Source organism: Sporobolomyces koalae (assembly GCF_050403365.1).
Source record: "Sporobolomyces koalae JCM15063 DNA, S_koalae_JCM15063T_v1_ctg39, whole genome shotgun sequence".
In the NCBI taxonomy this organism is placed as follows: domain Eukaryota; kingdom Fungi; phylum Basidiomycota; class Microbotryomycetes; order Sporidiobolales; family Sporidiobolaceae; genus Sporobolomyces; species Sporobolomyces koalae.
The window spans coordinates 11,247-30,328 of NW_027481732.1; the positions used below are offsets into that span (position 1 = coordinate 11,247).

Here is a 19,082-nt window from a genome sequence, read left to right on the forward strand (position 1 = left end):
GGAGTATTTCGGCACGCAAGGACCTTCACAACCTTTTCGGCCGCAATCTCGGCAATCCACTACTGCGCCTGGTTGTCCCCCGACCTCTGGGCTCCCAGCCTCCCCTCGAATCGGCTCTCCGACTCGTGTTGCCTCTGCTCCTCATGGAGGGTTTCACCAGCTTCACCACGGGCAGACCACCAGCCGTCTCGCGGTAGCGCATTCCGGCACGCCAGGACCTTCACAAGCTTTTCAACAGCAATTTCGCCAATCCGCTTCTCCGCCAGGTTCTCCCTCGGCGCCTGTACACTCAGCTTCTTCTCAGGGCAACTCTCCGCGTCGTGGTCATGCCGCCTCTGGGCACCATGAGGCTACTGCGCCAGCCGTCAATATGGACTTTGTGGCGCCCCCATATGTCGACCCACACGACGTCCTCATCGACTCTCGCTTTAGCTTTCCATACCAGTATTAGCAGGCAGACTCCCTTCCCAAGCTCAGTCACCGTCAGACAATGTTTTACCAGCGCAGATCAGTTTGTTTGTACCGTAGCTGGATCTACAATCAGTTGAGCCGTATTTTGTGAGATGGTCGAAGCCGGGATTGCTTAAAGCGAATTTTTGTAAGTGTTGTGGAAGGTGGTGACTGTTTTGTAACCGCCTCAAGCTCAGTCTGCTCCCTAATCACCTTGATCGGCACCGTTTCATGCCTCTTTCAAGCTTGTATCAGTCATCGCGAAGATCAAAAGGGCAGGTACCATCTCGCTCGTCCAGGTCGTTCGTAGGAATGGAAGACGATGGCTTGATCCTGAAGAAAGAGCACGTTCGAATGAACAACCTGTTTTCTGAGCTCCTTTCCTATCGCATACACAGCTAACTCGGCAAGCTATGACGGGAAGAATGTTGCGAGTTCTTCATCTCGCGTAGTATCGACCGATGAAGGTCCCGCCCGCTTTCCAGAAAGTTCAACTGCAATTCAGCCAGACGCTCGCTCGAAACATGCTCGGTCATGCCTCCCTATGGCGATCTAAGCAGTCTCCTACTGGGGATGTGGCGCCATCAAGCGGAATCTGTGACAGGTTCGAAAAGTTGCAACACGATCCGTCCCAATCGAAGATGTAGTAAAAGGTGTCATAGCACAGTGATAGGGAAAGTGTCCGTTTCTGTCCAACTACAGAGATTTCTACTTGGGTACAATCGCCCAGATGTCGTTGCCCTTGTAGTAAGCGCCAGAGTTGACCGTGAACGGCGGGCATTCGCCAAGCCCAACTCCGTTCTCTTCGAGAATGGCGCACGTTCCAAAGGCGGTCGACTGAATGATGCAGCTGTCTCCGTGTCCGTCGTACCCGCACGAAGCGCAAGTCAAAGTCCACTGAATAGTATAGAACACGATTCTTCGTGAGTCGACTTTCGCGGGCGCACGTGAATGAATACTCACCTCGGCAAGAGCGGAATCGCAAGGAGCATCTCGGATTTCGGAAGCCGAGCGAGCCGAGATACAGTATTCCACATTGTCAATGTAACCGCGACTATCATCAGACAAGAGGGCAAAGTCAGCTGCGAGAAGGTCGTATCATCATGCAGGATCTCAGGATGCGTACGAGAAACGGTAGGACTCGTTCGCGCCATCAGTCGTGGACGAGAAGCCAAAGATGCTGCTGGAAGTTCCGTTGCTACCGCCCTGTCCAGTCACGTCAAACATACGCGTCAGAATACAATGCGAGACTGGTCAAGGTGAACAATCCGAGATGAGGACAAGGGAAAAGGCCCCTTACAACCTGGACGTTTTGAACTCGGTTCAAGCTGTCGTACTGGAGGATCCAATCGTATTTGCCCGAGGAGTCGACCGCGATTTCGGCTTTGCTCGACGAGTTGAGGTTGTACGGTGAGCAGTATGCTGAGCCCGGGTTGCGCGTCTCGAGCACGGGCGCGGCGAGGGTCGTTGAAACTGCCGCGAGGAGGGTGAGGAGGGAGGTGAGCTTGAAAGGCATGTTGGAGACTGAGAGTGTGTGAGAAGAGGCAAAGGCTGGAGGATGCAAAGCGGTGATTAAGGGGAAGGAAGGCAAGGAAGGATTGCGAGCCCATCTTTTATACCTTTTCGCGGGATGAGCTGACCTCTTTTGGCTTGCTCTAAACATGGAACACAGCATGACCTGTGCGGTGAGGAGATGGATGCTCGCAGGGTGACGAGTTGCCTGGAAAAGATACTTGGGAATTTGCACGCAAAACTCCGGGGTGAGGCGAACAGGAGATTCCGTTCATCTCCGCCGAAGCAAGCGTTATCATAGACAGGGACCGGTTCGGCATGCCCACTGAACGGTGTGCACGTTTCGTCGCCAGCATTGTCCTGAACCGATTGGATGATGCAACACGTCTGGCTAATTGCCAATAATGATGCAAAATTGGGATTTTGGCCGACCGACTCGGCACCACATAGCACCGCCTCGCGATCATTGTCTCTCGAGCAAGATACACCGCACGATCCGAGTCACCACTCTGAGCTCCCCTGCGACGAGGCAACGCGCTAACCGAGAATAGCTGTGGCACCTCTCGCTGAGAACCAAGTTCACCACGAGGTTGTAAAATCGATAGAGCGAGTGATTGCAAACAAATAGCGCTCGGCGCCCTCTCTAACCGAGTTGGCGGGACTTGACTGTCCTCCTTGCAATACCGCTGCCTTCTCCCTCGTAACCTGATCTCGACTCGCCCCCTTTGTACGTCGCCTTCATACTCGAGAGCTTCTTCTGGGCCTTGTCGTAACGGAGACGTTTCTTGACTCGGGCGTTGCGGTTCTCCTTCTTGCGTCGAGGCGTCAATCCCTTGTTTGCCAGGATCTGTCGCGTCGCGCCTCGAGGTCCATCGGCCATCGAGGCAGACAGCGCTTCGATTTCGGCCCTGCAACGTGGAGAGATGAGAGGTCAGTTCCATAGCACAGAAGAGACCGGCAAGACGCGGAAATAGTGGCTATAAGTCAAGCCGGCGAAACGGAAACTCACTTCTCGGCAGCACGGTCTCCATCGTATTTCGCCTTCTTCGACTTGCGTCCCTCGTCCTTCTCCATCTTGACGAGGTCGTAGTAGTCTTCATCATCGTTCGCTCCGTCGTCATCGTCGCCATCATCACGATCGGCAGCAGCGGTACCTCGAACCGCCTTGGCTGCTTTCCGATCGTCCTCGTCCCAATCTCCTCCATCAAGTTCCGCTTCGGCGTCCTGCGCCGCTCCATGTTGTTGCTTCTTGAGGACTTCTCGTCGTGCCTGTTCTTTGCTACGACGAGGAACGTCGTCGTCTCCTCCAACCGCGGTCGCAAGTCGTTCTCGTCGAGCAGCTTTTTGAGCGACTTGCGAGACGTGGAACCGAAGCGAGTGTCGAGTCGAGGCCTTGTCGGCGAGATCACCGTGCGAGAGCGTAGAAGGATCGAGGTAGTCGGAGGTCGAAGCGGCAGTCGAGATAGGTCGGGTAGAGGCAGAAGCGGAGGCTTTGCGGGATGATGCTGATAGCGGTGCGAGGGTAGGGATGACGGGAGCGACAGATTTCTTGACCTTTTTCGATGGGGGCGCCAGTTCTTCCTCTTCCTCGTCTTCCTCATCGTCCTGTTCGTCCTCATCAGCGCTCTCTTCTTCGCCTTCCGACATCTCCTCGTCTTGGTCGACCAAGATGCCCTTTTCAAGCTGTCTCTGCCGTACCCGTTTCATGAGTCCTTCGGCACCGTCCTCGGGCGAGAGCTCCTGCATGATTTCCTCGAGCTCGTCATCATCGAGACCTTCGAGCATGCTCTCGGTGATCTCGGCTCCTTCCTCGTCACTGTCATCCTCGTCTTCATCATCATCCTCGTCATCGTCATCGTTCTCGAGTCCGGCACGGAAGTCAAACATCTCGCTTGCGAGCATCTTGCCATCGTCCCTCTCTTCATCGTCGTCTTCGTCTTCTTCGTCTCCGTAGGTCGCGCTCGTGAGGTCGAGTTCTTCCATCGTCGCGAGCGATTGACGCAGACTCGAGATGCGGTTGAGAACCTTGGTCAAGAGTGAAGCGGGTTGAGGAGTCGGAGCGAGAAGGAGTGAGAAGTAGAACGCCAGTGTCGGAAGGTATGTCGTCAATGCCTCTGCATGCAATCCGAGATGAGTTCTTTCGGGCCCTGAGAAAAGTGAATAAAGAGAGAAGCAGCTTGCGGTGTTCGAGTTCCATGATGGCCAATCCAGGGTGTTCGCCCCCTTGCCCGTCTCCAGTTTGACGAATGTTGGCAAGGTCAGATTCAACGTCTTTGATCTTGCTCGCGGTTCTGACAAAGTCGTCAACGAGGGCGAGGGTCTCGGGTGAGTATTTGAGCAAGTGGGCGATCGATTCTTCCTCGTTCAACGCGGCCGTGTCGACTTTGCTCTCTTCCTGATCCGCCTCTTGATCGGCATCTTCACGTTCGAGATCGAGTCGTTCCTCGAGTTTGTCCTGACCTTCAGCATCTTGGTCTTCGTCGGAATCGGCAATTCCGAAATCTTGACCGCGTAGTTGCTCGGCGCGTTTCTTCTGCAATCGCCTCGCTTCCTCGGCTTCGAGTTCGAGCGCTTCCTCGTCTTCCGAGTCGGCTTCTCCCGGTGCTCGCCTCGAGACGTGGTAGTGACCGGCAGCCCACCGATCCTCGTCCTCTTCCGAATCAGAGCCAGCCTGTTTTTTCTCGTCATCCTCTTCTTCATCCGATACGGTCGACTGCAACTGGTCCTTTGCCGGAGTCACGTCATCGTCGTCATCATCTGATCCTTCCGAGGAAGAATCAAACACTTGATCCTGCTTTGGATCGTACGTGTGTCCGAATCGACCGGAATTGGGATCGTAGGTGGGTTTCTTTGGTTTGCGTTCCAATTCGAGACGCTTGTTCTTCCTCGGTTGAGGTTCAACTGCTTCCTCTTCTTCCACTTCGTCTTCATCTTGCGACTGTGGGAGGTCGAGTCCGTAAATCTCGTCGGGTTCATCGAGCGAGTCATCTGAGAGCAAGAGGAATCAGCTTGTGAACGCCGTTGCAGGCAGGGAGATGTTCTTTGAAACTAACCGTCGCCATTTTGAGCGTATCCATCCTCGTCAAGGAGCATCTTGTCACGGTTGAGATGAACTGCCACAAAAGATGATGAGTTTCCTCGTAACGCAGTGCCGGGAGAGAAGGTGAGAGGCGCCGCGCCCTACATTGATCTTCATCTCCCGTCATGGCATCCTCGAACGTGTCGAGTCTCGAGTTCAACCGTGACTGTTTGATATCGAAAGACTTTTCCCGATCGACCGGTTTCGCACGGTACTTGGTCGCCTTCTTGGCTCCTTTGAGGGTAGATTTACCCATCGCTAGACCGAAAAGCCGGGGAAAGCCGGTGAGAGTGTGCTTCGGGAAGAACGAGAGGATTCGAGAGAGATGAGAAAAATCTCGGCGTTTCACTGCCTCTCTCGACCCTCGATCCCCGCCGCCTCTCTCTCTCGACCGTACACAGACTAGAGCATGGCGTACTCGGTATCTCCCAATTTGCCTTCGACTGCCTTACCAACCGGTTCCGAACCTCGAGGCGCCGAGACGGCTTCGCTTTCATCAACTCTTGTCGAATCGTCCGATTCACCCTCGCAACGATCACTCGCATCGAGCTCATCTTCGTCAGGAGCATCTTCTTCTGATGATTCAGACGACAGCGATGACGAGGACGAGGAAGACGATTCCGAGTCGGAACCCGAAGATCAACAGTCGATCCTGTTGCAGCAGTTGCTCCTGAAAGCGAAGCAGGCAGCGCGTGATCGAGAAGTCGAGCGAAAGAATGCAGCGAAGCAAGGAGGGAACGACGACTCGCTCGCCGGGAACGAAGGAATGGTCCTCTTTGGAGAGGAAGACGACGAGGACGATCGAGAAGATGAAGAAGACGATGACGAGCATGCACAGAGGTATGCTTCTCAATCCACAACAATCGTAGACATCGTACTGATTGAGAATGTTGTGTGAATCCAGTGGGACTCCGAAAGCTTCGTCTTCGAAATCGACTCTTGTCGCTCCTTCGCTCGTTCGCCCCGTTTCATCTTCTTCGACGACCGCAACGACCTCTGCAAACGCAAAGGGTAAAGCCCGAGCAGGACCGATTTCGCTCTCGCAAGACTTGTCCGGGATACTCGATTCGTCTCGATCCGGAGTGACCGTTGTAGGCGGACGTACAAAGGACGAACCTTCGAATCGAGAAGGTGAGAAATGGGGACTTGCACCCGTCCCTCGACTGAGCAAGAAGCAATACAAAGCCGTACGTCCAGATTACATCTCAAGTCGAGGTCCCCACCTTGATCCTGATCTCCTTGCTCTGTTTCTTTGTTGGCTGTGTATAGAATCAACCTCACACAGCTGGATCCAAGTGGTTCGACATGCCCGCAACTCCGATGACTCCCGAACTGAAACGGGAACTCGACGCAATGAGATTACGCAACGCGCTCGATCCCAAGAAATTCCTCAAAGGTGGTGCCAAGAATGACAAAGTCGGCGAGTTCTTCCAAGTAGGACATGTCATCACTCCCAACTCTCGAGCGACGACTTCGAGTTCGCTTCCGACCGCTTCGAAACGATCGTTTGTCGAAGAACTCGTCGAGGATGAACAGGCGAGAGCGTACGCGAAACGCAAGACTCAGGAGGTCATGCGCAAGGGTATGAGTGGTAGGAAACGTCAACGTCAGGGTCCGAAGGGCAGTTACGCGATGGGTCTGTCCGGAGGCAAAGACGGCAAAGGTCAATCGGGTGGTTCAAACAAGCGCAAGCGATAAAATCACGTCACTTTTCTACCGCGCCGACCCCATGCTAGTCAAGGGGTGGGGGGAGATGGGGGGAATAGCAGATTTGGGAATCATTGTGTCGTCTAGTTTTTTTTGTTGTATTTCCGCCTAGCGATCATCTATCTTCCAATTCGAGCAAATAGCCCCTTTCTATGGCCATCTCGCCGTCTTTGTCCTCGGCGCGTGACCGGCACACGCACTCTCGAGTTGGTGGCTCAATTTTCGATTTCCTTACTGTTCAGCACACCCAGAGCAGACGTTAAATATACTGCTATTCCACTTTGATTCAACAAACGTCTTGTACAGGGCAGGGAACGATACAACTTGGCACAAAAGCAGGCGCTCAGTCTATGTACAATATTGCCAAGAGTCAGTCGAGCTTGCGCGCAGGTCCCTCGGGATCCTCGGAGGATTGGAATACATACGTTTGACTGCTTCTTTGTGAGCGTCTGCCTTGGCACCGTGACCCGATTCCTGGGCCTACAGAATCAAAGTGGGCAAAGCGTGAGCGATTCGGGAAAGGCAGAGCGCGGTAAAAGAGAGGCATTGTTACCGACCTTGTCACCGAGAGCCGAAAGACCGGCAGAAGCTCGGTCAGTGAGAGAAGCGTTCGTGTTGCCCTTGGCAATCTCCCTACCAGGTTCAAGGAAAGAGCGAAAACACTTCTGTCAGCGCTCGGGAAGTTCGCCGGCGAAAGCGGGGAAACACAAGTGATTCTCGCGAAGTAAAGACCGAGCAAAAACGAACTTGTTCTTCTCCTTGGAAGATGCCGCAGAGTACTCCTGGACAGTCTCTTTGACGTAGTTGGCTGCGTCAGAGATAGTGTTTGAGATTGAACCGGTGGTCGAGTTGGAAGTGGTGGAAGACCTGTCACAGAAGCGCAGGTACCGGTTAAGCTTGCTTCGATTCACTGTGGTAGGTTCAACAGCTCACATTGTGTTCAATTTCTTCTGCTGGATGGACGGGTGATATTGAAGAGGGAGAGAGAACGAGCAGGAAGAGGCGATCACGGGTACATTGAGCGGCGGATTTGATCTCTTGCGCCCACCTTCCAAAATAAAGCTGTCTCTTGCGGGTCGATCATTTGTCGCCGATAGCCTGGAACGTCCGCTCAACCTCACGTGGGTAGGAGATCCTACGAGTCTCGTGGTCAGACTTGGACTCGTACATACCGCGGCAGTCTTGCACTTGGTCTGGTTTTCTCCCGCCGCGGCTACCTCGCGACGAATCGACGACAAATTTTGTTCACTCGCAAGTATATATTGTGATTCAATGGGGATACGTTCGAGCAGTATCCCGACGAACCCTCAGCTCGTGAAGGGAGCTTAACGGAAGAGCCTATTTCTTTTTTTGCGATCCGAGCGAAATGCAAAAACCTAATAGCGTTCACATAGCTGATTGCCGACCTCGCCTGTTGGAGGAAGCTGTAGGACACTCAGATACTGGCTCTCCAAAACGGCAGCGATTCCGCAAGCTTGGGACCATCTGCAGTAAGATCGTCCGCGTATTTCCATGATTGCGAACCTCAAGCTTTTCTCCTGCCCCAGCAGCAACGTGAGCTGCAAGTCATGTAGGTCCTGCGGCTCTCGAATTCGTGGCTGTTCATCGTTGTCCAACAGTCCCTGCGACTTCGTAACGAGTCCGAGTCGGCTCGATGCGCTCGCGAAGCCTAACTGAGCTCCGACTTCCGTGACACGCAAGGACCATACCTCCCTAGAAGCTACAAATCCCAATTCTGCTGGGAGCTACGACCCGTCCTTGTTCAGAGGAGCTCGTGCATCCACCAGCGTTGACAGCCTATAGCGAGCTGACGACGACGACGGTCCCTTTTGCTCAGTATCCCGCCTTGCGTAGAGTTGTATGTATGCTGTCTGTGTATTCGCGTGTGCAATCGACCGAGAGCGAGCTTTGCATGCTGGCAAGAGACATGAGAAGGTCTTCGCAATCTTGCCGAGAGATCCGGCTGCGGCATGATGTCACCGACTACTCAAGCGGTGCTCGCGTTTGTTCGTGCTTTCTGAATGTCGTGTTTCCCGTCGCTCACTCTTCTCTTTCTTCCTTTCTCATCACCCGCGCTCTCTTCACAAACTTCCACGTGAGTCTATTGCCCTTGTAGACTTGGTCTCTACCATTTCGCAGAAGACTCACGCATTGGACGTTTCCCCGCTCCGTCTGTGTCGCTCTTTCAGCAGACACCCACTCTTCCTACTTTTACAATGGCCTCTACCACTGCTACCTCGACCACCGAGTCGATCACCAACACCATCTCGGACGCTGCCAACTACGTCAAGGAGTCGGTCGTCGGCGCCTCTGCCGAGTCGAAGAAGGAGGGCAACAAGTGCGTGTCGCCTTCATTCTTTCAATCTTGTTGACCGTTTCAGGCGCAGTAGTACAGTATGCTGACTGGCTCTTATGTGCTTTTCTCCAGGGAGATTGCCAAGGGCAACACCAACGCCTCGCTCACCGACCGTGCCTCCGCCGGTATCTCTGCTCTCGGCAACAAGGCTGATGAGGAGAAGGCCAACACCAAGGCCGAGGGATACAAGACTTCTGCCCAGAGTAAGCAATCTTGCTTCAGCCTACTGTCTGTGCTAGCGATTGACGCTCGTACCTCCTCTCCGTTTCCCACAGACTAAACACCATCCTCTCGCGCTATACCATGACTTTTTCGACTCGTTCATGATAACCGTCTGAGCGATGTTCGGAGAAGAGAAGGACGGTTACCCCCCAATTCCCCCTTTCGTAGTACATTTGTTACCCGCACGCTCGTCGATGCAAAACCAATGCAGTACCCAAGCTTACCACAAATTTCAGTGCCTGTTAACTCGCATCCGACCGTTCTAGAGAGGTATAGTCTTCATCCCGGGAACCCTTGTTGGGCGCGAAACGCGCTGAAAAGCTGGGATCGGCGCTCAGACATCTCAGATGCCCATGCTCGACTCTTGGGCACTTTCGCCTCGAGACGATGATCTCGGATAGCTCAGACGGGTAAAATGCACACCCTCCCCCGGTGTTCACACCTATAGCGACACTTAGCTTTGATGAAGGAAGCCGATGTCGCCATTTCCAGGCGAAACTGATCATGATCATCTTTTTCCGGTTTTCAGCTGGCCAGGCCGACCTCGTCTATCACGAGCAAATTTGAGCTCGACTCGAAGAATAGCTGCAACTTGATCGCGAGTAAGGTTCAAAATCTTATACTATCAATAATCATCGGGTACGAGTACAAATGGCTACGATCCAGCATACTACTATTAGAGGAAAAAATAGGGGCAAAGGGGATACACATATGAAAGGGTCTATGAAGAATGGGGATTGCGGTCCGAGACACGAGAGTTTCTTCTATGGAAGAGAAAGAAGTCGAAAGGTCTACTCAGATCGCGCGTCGAACCAACCCTCTCGAAGGAAGGCAGAAACGACTTCTCCACTACGGACAGCAAGGACACTGTTCGCACAAATACAACACGATCAGACATGCTCGAGTGCGGAACGACCGAGAAAGAAGAGACGAAGAAGAAGCAAAGCTTACCTGAGGAGCGAGTCACTGATTCCGTGCGACTTTTCACAACTGCCCTGCAACCAGATGGTCGGTTTGAAATCGACCGATGTCTGCGTCTTGCTCGGAACTTGTAGACGGTAGTTCTCGCCAACGACGAAATCGGGCGAGGCGGTGGCGGCAGCCCTCTTCTCGCGTTCAAGAGACGATGACGGAGTCGATGCGATCGAGGGTGAGGTCAAAGGAGTCGACGACGACGTTTCGTTGTGGCGCCTGATCGAATCGGCATAGTCGACGGACGAAGCGACCGAAGCTGAACGTGTTGCAGTCGAGGAAGGACTCGTGAAGTCGTCGGAAAGCCGGCGCTTGAATGACGATGCCGACAAGTCCACGTCGAGGGGTAGTTGGGGAATGGTAGGCATCGACATAGACTCTTCCGCGTCCGAAAACAGTTTGGCGAGCGGAACAGTGTTCGCAGCGTCTTGATCGAGCTCGACGCGGGATGTCGGGAACAAGATGTTGCGATAGGCTTGACGATCATAACCGGTACCGCAGACGATAGCGTCGTACACGACGTTGCGGGTCTCCTCCTTGATCGTGTTGCGGAGTTCAAGATCGATAGTCGAAGATTCGGTGACTGTGGCAGATAGAAGAGTCGTGTATGGCAGAATGGTGAGTTTCGGATCAAGGAGCAGAGCGCTCTCGTCCTTATTCCGCTCGGCAATGTCTTCCTCGACCTTTTGCGCGTACATCTCGTCGTAAACCTGCAATCAATCGAGTCAACTTAGTACATAACGCTATTGAAGGCATGTCGCAAGAAGAAACTCACGGCTGCGAGAGTGACAGGATTCACGATCGAGTAGTTAGTGCTCTTGGCCTCGTCGAGGACGACCTTGCGCTTGTCATTGTCGAGTCCAAACATTGCGTGGCTCATAGCCGGATCAAACACCTCGTTCGAGAACGCGCCTTCGTCTGTAGGTCGGAGGGCAGCGCGTCGAATGAGGAGGTCGATTTGCGGTCGTTCCTTCAAGAGCCCCTGAGCCTTGAGCAACGGGAGCAGCGCTGACAACTTTGTGCGGAGGGCAAGGAAGCATTCAGTGGCTGATTGTCCTCCACCCACCACAGCAAGGCGAATAGGTCCAGCCGATGCGGCGCGCGAGGGTGAAAGAGCCGCGGCAAGGGTCGAATCGATGTCATCGAGGAAAGTCGAGGTGTGGAGAACCCGATGGCTTTGGAAGACCTCACGTGTCTTCAGTTGTGGTGGGATCTTGGCGGATCCACCCGCAGAGACGATCAAGTTTCGGGTAAAGCGGTGAATGACTTCGCCATTTGCGATCTTTCGAGACGAAACTCGCAAGACCTTGTAGCCCTCCTCGTCAGGCTGCAACGCTTCGACCGCAACCACTTCTTCCCCGAATCCGAACGTGCCGCCTGCTTGCCGAATTTCTCCTTCGGCTTTGACCGCGCACCACTGGAGGTAATCGGAGAATTCCCTTCGTGTCGGAGTGAAAGTACCGATCGAGATGAACGACAGGAGGCGGGAAGGGGTGAATGAAGCGAGGTAAGAAAGGAAAGTGTAAGGCGATTGCGGGTTGCGAAGAGTTGCAAGATCTTTCAGGAACCTGCAGGAGTGCCAGGCGATGGATCAGTCGTCAAAGATGGTGAAAAGATGTCATGCGTAGCGGTACTGACGAGATTTGCATCCTCGATCCTTCGAGCATCATTCCCGGATGCCATTTGAAACCGTCGTGCTTCTCGATGAACGCTGCCTTGATCGGGCGTCTTGGAGCTGCCGAGGGTGTCGAGGATGCTTCCTGAGGTGATTGAGTCTGAGTTCGGGGCCGATCATAGCCGCATGCTTGCTGGAGACCTCCGAGTGCTCCATAGTGAGGGGCTTGGATCGGGCTGGCAGAGTTGGGCGAGGCGGCGTTGGCATTGAACTCGGACAGGGCGATCGCAATCGCGACAGACGAAGGGCCGTATCCGATCGCGAGCAGGTCGTACACCTCGGAAGGAGCCGGCGAAGGCGAGGCGGGGGTTGATCGAGAAACCATTTCGATGATGCAAGTGGGGTCCGGCTATCGGCGTGCGCGGACAAAGGTGCGTGTTACAGAGGGTGAAGACAGCGTGTAGGAGAGAGTAGAGAGCGATCAAGCAGCAGGAGAGGCGAGAGGCCGGACACTGAGATCGGAAAGGTGATCTCGGACTTTTTTCTCGTAAGTGTCGACTGAAACTCAAAATCGAACGCGAGCAAATTCCGTCGTCACCCTTTCGTCGCCGGCTCGCGACCGGGCTCCTGCTGAATTTCGCTCGAGTTCGCAGAAACTGCGTTAGGCATTCACGCTTTTGATTTCACATCCTCTCCAGTCCGATAGACTCATCCTGAACCTGCTCGAAGGTGACGGCTTCGGCTTCGCAGAGACTTTCGCAGGTCCCGATCGGAGGTTTCGCTCGCCACTGATTCTCGCGGCTCGGCATAGCGCTAGTGCTGTTCTTTAGCGCGAAATTTGGTCTCCAATGTCACTGTCGAAGCTCGAGTACCAGTTCAGTGCAAATCTCGGCTTGACGGTTGAGAGTTGAACGGGCGAGCACGTCCGTCGAGAACCGGAATCGCGACGAATCTCGGACGCATCGCTCGAGCGCTCTCCTCGCACGTTTCTACTTGGCCCAACACAGTTGAGCCACTGGCAAAGGTCAAGCTGACCGCGCGAATAGTGCGAATACGAGGCAAGGTTGTCTATCACCGCGTTTACCATCAACGGTTCGAACGTTCGAGGCTATAGCGCACATCCTGTCTCTGCCATCGTCGTGTGGCTCACTTTGACCAATCAGGTCAGCGCTATATTGTCTACTTTCCTGACGATCACTGATCAGCGTTCGACGATCGCTTTCCGCAGGTACTGTATCGGAATATCGAAACGGACCAGGGAAAAGACGAAATTTGAATTCGTTGATCCTTTCCTAAATTTGGCACGATGAAATTCGCTTCCCTCTTGCTGATCCGATAGAGACGTACTGTATGGTACAGGATGACGACTGAAAGCTGGCTAGCCAATCGGCAGCGTCGGATATCGCCAGTCGAGTGAGCATTGCGCAACCTGCGAAAGACCCGGCGGCATTAGACTCGTTGTCTCGATGAGCAGCCAGGCCAACTTCTCTCGAACAGTGCGCAAAAGGGCCACGTTCGGCCCCTGACAAACACCTCTACATGATCGAAAGGGATGCATTCTCTCAAGAAAACACAGGTCATTGTTCAGCGTGTGATCTGTGTTTTCTGGAGAGAATGCCGTTATGGAACTTAAGGTCCTTGCGAACTTTTGTGAAATACATCATTCAAGACAGGTCATTGTTCAGCGTGTGGTCTGTCTTGAGTGATGTATTTCACAAAAGATCGCAAGGACCTTAAGTTCCATCACGGGCCACCCAAATTCCTGAAGAAAAGGGCGCCCTCGGCCGCGACAAGTAAGATCGGGCCAGCAGTCTGTCGTCCGGTGGGTCCCCTGCGTCTCGATGCTCGGCTATCGTGCCCGCAATACATGTCAGTGCTCAGCAGAGACGCCCAAATGTAAGCGTGAGGCCTGGTGAGCGAGAGAAGGGGGTCGAGCTCACCCCCGGGGGCTCGAGAGCCAGGCTAGACCCAGCGGTAGGAGACGATGGGCATAGGGTAGTCACTGTATGTGGGTAGGACAGGGAGAGGAAGACGGTCAGCGACGGTGACAGACAAGGAAAAACAGGGCGACGACAAGAGGGGAGGGGTGCGAGAGCCAGGAGTAGAGGACAGACCGCCGAGAGAGATCGTGTATGTGTGTGAAGGGTGAAGCCGGTGAAGAGAGAGAGAGAAACTTGCGAGCGTAGATAATTCGACACCTCCAAGACCATGTTTGAAGGAGGCCGATAGAGGTGGTGTGAAGAGAAGGGAAGCAAGAGCAGAATCGTTTTCCCCCAGCTCCCAATCTCTCTCCCCTCAGAAGGTCCGCGGTAGACTACGGAGCGACTAGAGCGAACGAGAGGTTCGTGCTGATCGACGTCAGAGGGAATTTCGCCCGCCCGTTTCGCACAGCCTCTCCCCCCTCAAACCGCCTCGATTCAACCAAGCGCTCGTGCGTCCTTGATCCCGACAGCAGTCTACGATCCAGCAAGAATGATGTATTTGCGGAACCGATGCTCTATTACTGTACGCGCTCTATGATCGCCACCTGTTTGCTCTTTTTGAATCCCATGGTTTCTCCTCTCCAAAACTTGCCAATTCCGCCAAAACCCTCGACTTCATCTACCTTTCGCCAACGAGCGTCTTGTTCCCATACTTCTGGGTACGTCGAATCTGTAGCGTCGACCACCAAGTAATCGAACGCCGGTGACGCGCGGGCAAAAGCAACTGGAGAATCGAGTTCTCGAGATTCAGATTTACTGAATTTTAGGTTCGGGTCGTCTGTTGTTGTTGTTGTTGACTTGGAGAGGTACCAAGAACGGGTTGGAGCGAGTTGACCGTCGTGTAGGACAAAGTTTGAAGCTCCGTTCATCGCAGCTTGCGCAGAAACGTGCGCGTTGAGGGTACCAACTTCTCCTATCACATGAAAAGAATATATCGAGAGCGTCAGCATCAGGCTCAGGTGAAGATATACGTGTGGAAAATGACGAGAAGAGACGCTCACCGGATCGGGTGTGGACCAAGGCTTCCAATTTCCGAATCGCTATGCCACCCGGATAATTGCCCCGACTCGCTCCAAGCCCGAAGGCTAAGAAGACGAGGTTTGACAGCACGACGGCAGTCAAGCAGTACCTCCTGAGGGCTCTCGAGGCGAACCTGAAGCGTTGGTTTTCGAAGCGAATCAGTTACGACCTATTCCGGTATTCTTCCATTTCGGGAGGGACTAGACTCACAGAGCGCCTACTGCATGGATGCCGGACGCCGCGCAGACGTTGAGCGCGGGAACAATGTACGCAATGAACCTCCATTCCTTATGCTCGAGCGCACTGAGGAGTCCGACAAACACGAGCGAGGGCACGCAGAGACGTCGAGCTCTTCGGTCGACAAAGAGCGACAAGAGGGCAAACGGTAGAGCCAGGAGAAGGAGTTTCGGAAGGGTCAGGAGGAAATAGGTGTAGAATGGCGAGGTCTGCGACGACCGGTAGAGATCAGCTCCTCTGTCCATTCATCTGGAGCTTCAGCCTACTTACGCCCCACTCTGATGCCTTGCCCTGAATGACGTTGAACCAAAAGCTAGAGCCTTCGGGCCAAAAGAGTTCTCCGCTCGGTCGCTGCCAGAAGAAGCTGTCGACCAAGACCGTCAAGACTGAGGATACGACCCTTGTTCAGCTCAAAATTCGTGTGTGAAACAGAGAAGTCAGTGAACGAGCGGGCTTACCGAGACTCGCGAGAGCTGACCCAATCCCGCACAGGACGAGCGGGAGGAAGCCAATGGTCCCTCTGACAAGCTGTTCGAGCGCGAGTGGTACCAGTAGCGCGGCGAGCTCCAACCGGAGTACGACAGTTGCGAATGTGAGTAGGGTGAACGCGAAGAGGGTTAGTCTGTTGGCGGCTTTTGACGGTACGGCGCTGGGTGGTACTACCAGGAGCGCGATCGCGATTTGTACTGTACGGCGAATGCAACAGTTCTAGCTTGCAAGCCCTAAGACGAATCAATTTGAGTGAGGCGTACCGATTGGGAATGCGATCATGTTGGGCACAGTGCGCGAGGTCCAGAACGAGAGGTGGAATTGTGAAGCGGTGATCGCGAGGAAGTAACGCGCGAGGCGACCTCCGAAAGCAGACCTCACCCGACGTGACAGGAAGATGAGCGACAGAGACGACACGAACGCGAGGACGAGGCGGACTATGCACCGAACAGTAGAGCGTCGGTCAGCCAACAATACGTCGGTGGACTGAGGCATAGGATCGTGCTCACTCAGGATCTGTACGTCGAGTCCATCGTGCAAGAGTCCTAGCATGCTGGCAAGCTTGACCCAGGGATACGAGGCGCCTGCGAGCAGGGCTGGTCCAACGAAAGTACGCGGTACCGCTCCAGGAAACTCGACGTGATCATACTGCAATGGAGTCGACACGTCAGCATTCAGTCTAGCAGCTCGAGACGACGTTTACTGGCTCACCTGAGCTATCGTGTCGCGTGACACGCCGTGTAGCAGCAAGTCGCGCGCAGCGTGCAGCGTAAACGATTCTTCGACCTTTGTAAACGGCGCGGTAAAGACTGCTGCTGCCGGGCTCAGGACCAGCAGGAGCTCAGCGAGGTGATCTCGGTCCATCGAATGTGCGAGCCGAAGACGCGATGACGGGCAGCACCTGCCACTGACCCGATTCCTGTTGTAAACAGGAGGTCCTATTCCTCCGGCAATTTCGGAGCGAACTTCCTTGTGCTGCTAAGTATTCTTGCTACGGTATTGTCTCCCGTAAATGAGGGAAAATTTCAGGCTGAAAATTCGGCGAGAAAATAAGGAAACGACGTCAACATGCATGAACACTTGCCCGCGGCCGGCGTGGATCTGTCTGCCTCCGCTTTTCACTTTCCTCCTCCTTCCCCCTCGCTTACCCCTCCCGAAACTAATATCACCATGTCTCTCGGTCCCTGCTGCGCTCAAGGCTTCATCGTAAGTCCCTCTCGCCTCGGGTCCTACAGCTGGACCTGACCGATCGACCTCCACTGGCGGCCTCGGGGAATCGTCCTGTAGCACGAAGGAGAGCCTTCCGGCTCGATCCAAGAGGTTGGCGGCGTTCGCACCTGTACGTTCATTTTCCACGAGCCTAGTTGGCCCGCGCTGGTTCGCTTTTCTCGCTCGACCGTTCGCCGAACTGATCCGATCCTCGATCTCGTTTCCGTAGACGTCTCGCTTCCCAAGGGCGACTATGACAAGTCCAAGGCTCTCCTCTTCTTTACCGAGTCAGTCGCGTCTCAGTCTCGCTCACTGCCAGGCGCATTCGACTCACTCCGAGTATCGCTACTGTTCCCCACCTTGCGCACCCGCGGTCTTCTCTCGATGTTCTTCCCCGCAGCATCTTTGGTGTCGACACGATGCCGAACGGTCTCCTTCAGGCCGACTCTTTCGCCGCGAACGGGTTCGCGACGTACGTGGTCGATTACCTTAAGGGCGATCCCGCATCCTTGGAGGGCTTCAAGAAGGGCGAGTTCGATCTCCCGAAATGGCTCGAGATCCATTCGCCGCGAGACGTCGCGAGGCCCCTCGTCGACAAGGTGCAAGAAGCGCTCAAGGCTGACGGCGTCAAGCGATTCGCTTGCGTCTCGTACTGCTACGGTGGACGTATCGCCGTCGACAAAGTGCTCGACGTGAGCCCTGAATCTTGGCTGTGCTCTCTGTTATATCTGGAGATGTGGGTTAACCCTCTATGCGTCATTTTTCCAGGGCTCGCTCGACGTCGGTATTACGGCCCACCCTTCCTTCCTCGAGGTCCCGGCCGACATTGAAGCGCTCAACAAGAAGTCGACGCCCTTCCTGTTCAACACCGCCACTGAAGATGTCATGGTACGTCTGTTTCGACTTGCGTGTGCGGGGAAATTACGCAAAAAAAGAGGTCTCCTAACTCGTAATCTCGACGGTTTCCATTACCGGTTCTCTAGTTCAACAAGGAGAAGCAGGAGCAGGCTGCCGAGATCCTCAAGGACAACAAGGCGTTCACGTTCATCTCGTACGAAGGTGGTCACGGATTCGCGATCCGCGGAGACCCGAATGACCCCAAGCAACGCAAGTCTGCCGACGACTGCTTCGAGAACTCGGTCAAGCACCTCAAAGCACACCTTTGAACAAAGAGGTTCAATAGTCTCTCTCTATTGTGGCCTGGTGACGATTGCTTCCGGGTCTTGATCGAGTAGTAGGAGTGCCAGTAAATATTATTGATCGTGAAACTCAAGCGGTGTTTGCCCCGTACGAGAAGCGCGTGCTTGCTTCTGTACTAGAGACGGTACTTGCGCGAGCGTCAGAAGAACTCGCGAGTAGCTCAACCCTGGCAGTCAGCTCAAACGGGCGCGGATTATTTTCAATTGTAAGCCTGCAGATCATTCATTTGGCTAACAGTTGAAAGCCCTTGACACGGATGCCAATCGGTGACATTTAAGCACCGGCAGACTCTCTCGAGACACGAAGCTTCCTCTGCATGGAATGTTTGGATACTGCCTTGGTTTGCATCGACAAGCGTGCGGGTAACAAATGTACTACGAAGAGAGTTTGGGGGGTAATCGTTCTTCTCTCCTTCGAACATCGTTCAGATGGTAATTAATGAACGAGTCGAGAAGAGTCATGGTAGGGGACCAGCAGATTTAGTCTGGTGGAAACGGACAAGAAGTATGACCGTCAGTTGCTAGCACAGACAGTAGACTTGAAGATTGCTCACTCTTGGCAGAAGTCTTGTATCCCTCGGCCTTGGTGTTGGCCTTCTCCTCGTCAGCCTTGTTGCCGAGAGCAGAGATACCGGCGGAGGCGCGGTCGGTGAGCGAGGCGTTGGTGTGGCCCTTGGCAATCTCCCTAAAAGAGGAAAGTTGGATGCCGGTCAGCATATTGTACTACTTATCCTGGAGCGGTCAACAGGGTGCGTGGATGGAAGCGACACGCACTTGTTGCCCTCCTTCTTCGATTCGGCAGAAGCGCCGGCAACCGACTCCTTGACGTAGTTGGCAGCGTCCGAGATGGTGTTGGTGATCGACTCGGTGGTCGAGGAAGCAGTGGTAGAGGCCATTGTAAAGTAGGAAGAGTGGGTGTCTGTTCAAGCAGCGACAAAGACGATGCGGGGAAAACGTCGAGTGAGTGACTGCTCAATGCTGGAAAACGAGGATGCTGCTGGTGAAAGACTCACGAGAGTGTCTTGTGAAAGAA

General features: G+C 54.1%; 9 protein-coding genes across 9 annotated transcripts; 3 read left to right on the forward strand and 6 right to left on the reverse strand.

Annotated features, from left to right (window-relative positions):
• Nucleotides 1-1,158: 1,158 nt before the first annotated feature.
• JCM15063_006389 (uncharacterized protein) lies at nucleotides 1,159-1,966 on the reverse strand (the record flags this gene model as incomplete). The annotated part of the gene is made up of 4 exons (XM_076680486.1): nucleotides 1,159-1,347; nucleotides 1,414-1,504; nucleotides 1,577-1,656; nucleotides 1,751-1,966. The coding sequence occupies 4 exons, from the start codon at nucleotides 1,964-1,966 to the stop codon at nucleotides 1,159-1,161; spliced, it is 576 nt and encodes a 191-aa protein (XP_076532335.1).
• Nucleotides 1,967-2,605: 639 nt separating this feature from the next.
• Nucleotides 2,606-5,297, reverse strand: JCM15063_006390 (uncharacterized protein; the record flags this gene model as incomplete). The annotated part of the gene is made up of 5 exons (XM_076680487.1): nucleotides 2,606-2,870; nucleotides 2,972-4,076; nucleotides 4,144-4,950; nucleotides 5,016-5,075; nucleotides 5,147-5,297. The coding sequence occupies 5 exons, from the start codon at nucleotides 5,295-5,297 to the stop codon at nucleotides 2,606-2,608; spliced, it is 2,388 nt and encodes a 795-aa protein (XP_076532336.1).
• Nucleotides 5,298-5,450: 153 nt separating this feature from the next.
• Nucleotides 5,451-6,739, forward strand: JCM15063_006391 (Fcf2 domain-containing protein; the record flags this gene model as incomplete). Its single annotated transcript, XM_076680488.1, has 3 exons — nucleotides 5,451-5,881; nucleotides 5,946-6,228; nucleotides 6,311-6,739. The coding sequence occupies 3 exons, from the start codon at nucleotides 5,451-5,453 to the stop codon at nucleotides 6,737-6,739; spliced, it is 1,143 nt and encodes a 380-aa protein (XP_076532337.1).
• A 352-nt stretch (nucleotides 6,740-7,091) lies between these two features.
• On the reverse strand, nucleotides 7,092-7,918 carry JCM15063_006392 (uncharacterized protein; the record flags this gene model as incomplete). Its single annotated transcript, XM_076680489.1, has 6 exons — nucleotides 7,092-7,096; nucleotides 7,174-7,228; nucleotides 7,306-7,381; nucleotides 7,496-7,615; nucleotides 7,682-7,796; nucleotides 7,870-7,918. The coding sequence occupies 6 exons, from the start codon at nucleotides 7,916-7,918 to the stop codon at nucleotides 7,092-7,094; spliced, it is 420 nt and encodes a 139-aa protein (XP_076532338.1).
• A 1,046-nt stretch (nucleotides 7,919-8,964) lies between these two features.
• On the forward strand, nucleotides 8,965-9,384 carry JCM15063_006393 (uncharacterized protein; the record flags this gene model as incomplete). The annotated part of the gene is made up of 3 exons (XM_076680490.1): nucleotides 8,965-9,086; nucleotides 9,177-9,307; nucleotides 9,380-9,384. 3 exons carry the CDS (start codon nucleotides 8,965-8,967, stop codon nucleotides 9,382-9,384), a joined length of 258 nt encoding a protein of 85 aa, XP_076532339.1.
• Nucleotides 9,385-10,117: 733 nt separating this feature from the next.
• Nucleotides 10,118-12,298, reverse strand: JCM15063_006394 (uncharacterized protein; the record flags this gene model as incomplete). The annotated part of the gene is made up of 4 exons (XM_076680491.1): nucleotides 10,118-10,193; nucleotides 10,278-11,008; nucleotides 11,074-11,866; nucleotides 11,937-12,298. The coding sequence occupies 4 exons, from the start codon at nucleotides 12,296-12,298 to the stop codon at nucleotides 10,118-10,120; spliced, it is 1,962 nt and encodes a 653-aa protein (XP_076532340.1).
• A 2,115-nt stretch (nucleotides 12,299-14,413) lies between these two features.
• ALG12 (dolichyl-P-Man:Man(7)GlcNAc(2)-PP-dolichol alpha-1,6-mannosyltransferase) lies at nucleotides 14,414-16,505 on the reverse strand (the record flags this gene model as incomplete). The annotated part of the gene is made up of 8 exons (XM_076680492.1): nucleotides 14,414-14,808; nucleotides 14,897-15,048; nucleotides 15,126-15,361; nucleotides 15,423-15,538; nucleotides 15,611-15,838; nucleotides 15,905-16,078; nucleotides 16,151-16,289; nucleotides 16,353-16,505. The coding sequence occupies 8 exons, from the start codon at nucleotides 16,503-16,505 to the stop codon at nucleotides 14,414-14,416; spliced, it is 1,593 nt and encodes a 530-aa protein (XP_076532341.1).
• Nucleotides 16,506-16,811: 306 nt separating this feature from the next.
• On the forward strand, nucleotides 16,812-18,016 carry AIM2 (the record flags this gene model as incomplete). Its single annotated transcript, XM_076680493.1, has 6 exons — nucleotides 16,812-16,847; nucleotides 16,929-16,980; nucleotides 17,080-17,137; nucleotides 17,251-17,542; nucleotides 17,619-17,738; nucleotides 17,834-18,016. 6 exons carry the CDS (start codon nucleotides 16,812-16,814, stop codon nucleotides 18,014-18,016), a joined length of 741 nt encoding a protein of 246 aa, XP_076532342.1.
• A 513-nt stretch (nucleotides 18,017-18,529) lies between these two features.
• On the reverse strand, nucleotides 18,530-18,945 carry JCM15063_006397 (uncharacterized protein; the record flags this gene model as incomplete). Its single annotated transcript, XM_076680494.1, has 3 exons — nucleotides 18,530-18,534; nucleotides 18,604-18,734; nucleotides 18,824-18,945. The coding sequence occupies 3 exons, from the start codon at nucleotides 18,943-18,945 to the stop codon at nucleotides 18,530-18,532; spliced, it is 258 nt and encodes an 85-aa protein (XP_076532343.1).
• Between the last annotated feature and the right edge of the window lie 137 nt (nucleotides 18,946-19,082).